The sequence below is a fragment of the Microtus ochrogaster genome, chromosome 6, assembly GCF_000317375.1.
Source record: "Microtus ochrogaster isolate Prairie Vole_2 chromosome 6, MicOch1.0, whole genome shotgun sequence".
NCBI classification, from domain to species: Eukaryota; Metazoa; Chordata; class Mammalia; order Rodentia; family Cricetidae; genus Microtus; species Microtus ochrogaster.
The window spans coordinates 83425156-83427404 of record NC_022013.1 but is presented as its reverse complement, the minus strand read 5'-3'; the positions used below and the strand labels follow the sequence as shown (position 1 = coordinate 83427404).

At 38.3% G+C, this 2249-nt stretch overlaps 1 protein-coding gene across 1 annotated transcript in view; it reads right to left on the bottom strand.

Annotated features, from left to right (window-relative positions):
• Positions 1-2249, bottom strand: part of Nvl (nuclear VCP-like) — a 52442-nt gene that overhangs the window by 42348 nt on the left and 7845 nt on the right. Inside the window, exon 6 of the mRNA XM_013346966.2 lies at positions 1305-1574. Coding sequence (XP_013202420.1) covers positions 1305-1574 — 270 coding nt within the window. The remainder of the gene's footprint in view (positions 1-1304; positions 1575-2249) is intronic.

Below are 2249 nucleotides of genomic sequence, written 5' to 3'. Positions count from 1 at the left end.
GTATACATAATAAATAAATATTTAAAAAATAAAAAAAATAAAAATAAATAAAAGACTTAATAAAGATAAACAATATCTTACCTATGTTCTCCATAGATGAACAGTTACAGCTTAAAGCAAAGAAAGATATTTGGGGAAAGACCCAATAATAACATAAAAGGAAAACCTATTCCCCCCAATACTTTGATGATGAAAATAGAAGGATCTAATAGAAGTTAAGGGCTTTCTTAGACATAAATTTCAACAATGGACTAAGCTACAAGAGACCCTATTTCAAAATCAAACAAAGATTTTTTTTAAGTCCTTATCATAAGACCATGAGAACTGAGTTCAAATTCTACCCCACCCCCATAAAAAGCTGTGTGTCATGGGGTAGTCTGTAATGCCAGTGCTGGGTAGGCAAAGACAAGAGGGTCTTCGAAGCTTGCTAGTCAACCAGTCTAACAGAATCAGAAAGCCCCAGATTTAATATGAGACTTTGAGACCACCACATGCCCCGTGTGTGTGTGTGTGTGTGTGTGTGTGTGTGTGTGTGTGTGTGTGTGTTCATGCAGGTGTTTTAGACAGAGATTATCTAGGTAGCCTCGGCTGTCCTAGAACTTGCTCCATAGACCAGGAAGGCCTTGAACTCAGGCATGCATCACCACCAGCTGACTTTTCTTCCTCAAAAGGTAGACAGACTACACTTAGGAATCTATTCAACAGTTGAAGCACTAGAGGCCTGTACTAGGATAATGACAGAAGCAGTAAAAATGATAAAGCTTTCTGTATATTTCAAAGTAGTTGTGATTCTTTAAAAAAAAAAACAAAAACAAATTATAAGTATTTGCTTGATGATAGATTCAATAAAAAGACTGCATATACTCCAACACATAGAACTACACTGTCACTATAAAAATACCTGTATCTTAGCCAGGCAGTGGTGACACACGTCTTTAATCCCAGCACTCGGGAGGCAGAGGCAGGCAGATCTCTGTGAGTTAAAGACCAGCCTGGTCAAAAGGAGCTAGTTCCAGGATAGGCTCCAAGGCTACAGAGAAACCCTGTCTCAAAAAAACCAAAAACCAAAACAAACAAAAACCCCAAAACCAAAAAAGCCTGTATCTTGAGCCAGGCATGGGGGTGCACAGCTATAACACCAGCACTCAGGAGGCAGAGGCAGGCAGATCTCTGAGTTTGAGGCCAGCCTGGTCTACAGAGTGAGTTCCAGGATGGCCAAAGATATATAGAGAAAGTCTGTCTCAAACAAACAAACAAACAACAAACAAACAAAAAACAACAAAAACAAAAGAAAAAGAAAATACCTGTATCTCAGAATCTGGCTTTAAGTTGCTTTGGTCATCTGATAGGTCCAAGAGATGACTGTCTTTCTTTCCACCTGGGGTTTTGTCAATAAACCATCCTCCCTCAGATTCTCTGGCAGGGGTCTTCAATGGCATGATGCTAGTTTTAGAAGTCAGCAATGGTGTTGAAGTGGTGGCTTCTCCTTGGTCCAACTTCGGAGTGTTTGAAACAGAGTCAGAGTTTCCTTTCCGATACAAAGACAGCAGGGAGTTGTTCATGTGATTTGCTGACTGGCAGAAACATGATCTCATTTAAGTTACTCAGGAAGTATTAAGCTTTAGTACCTAAACTAAGAAGCTTTGTGTATTTTACTTTAAACAACTTCTCTCACATTTACAGGCAGAATACACAGGCTATTAGTTAATTTCCAAAAAAGTTTTTACTATCCAAAACTACTATAATCACTCTAAGGTAACAGAACCAGGCCAATTCATAATTGGTGATTAAATAAAGTCAAGAGGTATGAAAATGGACCAGTAATCAGTGAGTCATAACTCAATACTAGATCAAATATAATAGAGTACTGTAATCACTTTGTTAATAAATTTAAGGCCTCATTTACCAAGGAAGGATAAACTAAGAAGCAACCGTTAAGTAACTTGGCACGTTTTTTACTGTATCTTTTTATTTAGGTCTGTCATGTTGCCTCCTTGGCAGAAAGTACTTAGAAATCTGCCTGCCTGTGCCTCTCAAGTGCTGAGATTAAAGGTGACACAGACTGGTGTATTTCTTTATTACCTGCCTTAGTATTCTTTTTTTTTTAAAAAGATTTTATTTATTTATTATGTATACAACATTCTGCCTTCATGTATGCCTGAATGCCAGAAGAGGGTGCCAGATCTCATTACAGATGGATGTGAGCCACCATGTGGTTGCTGGGAATTGAACTCAGGACCTCTGGAAGA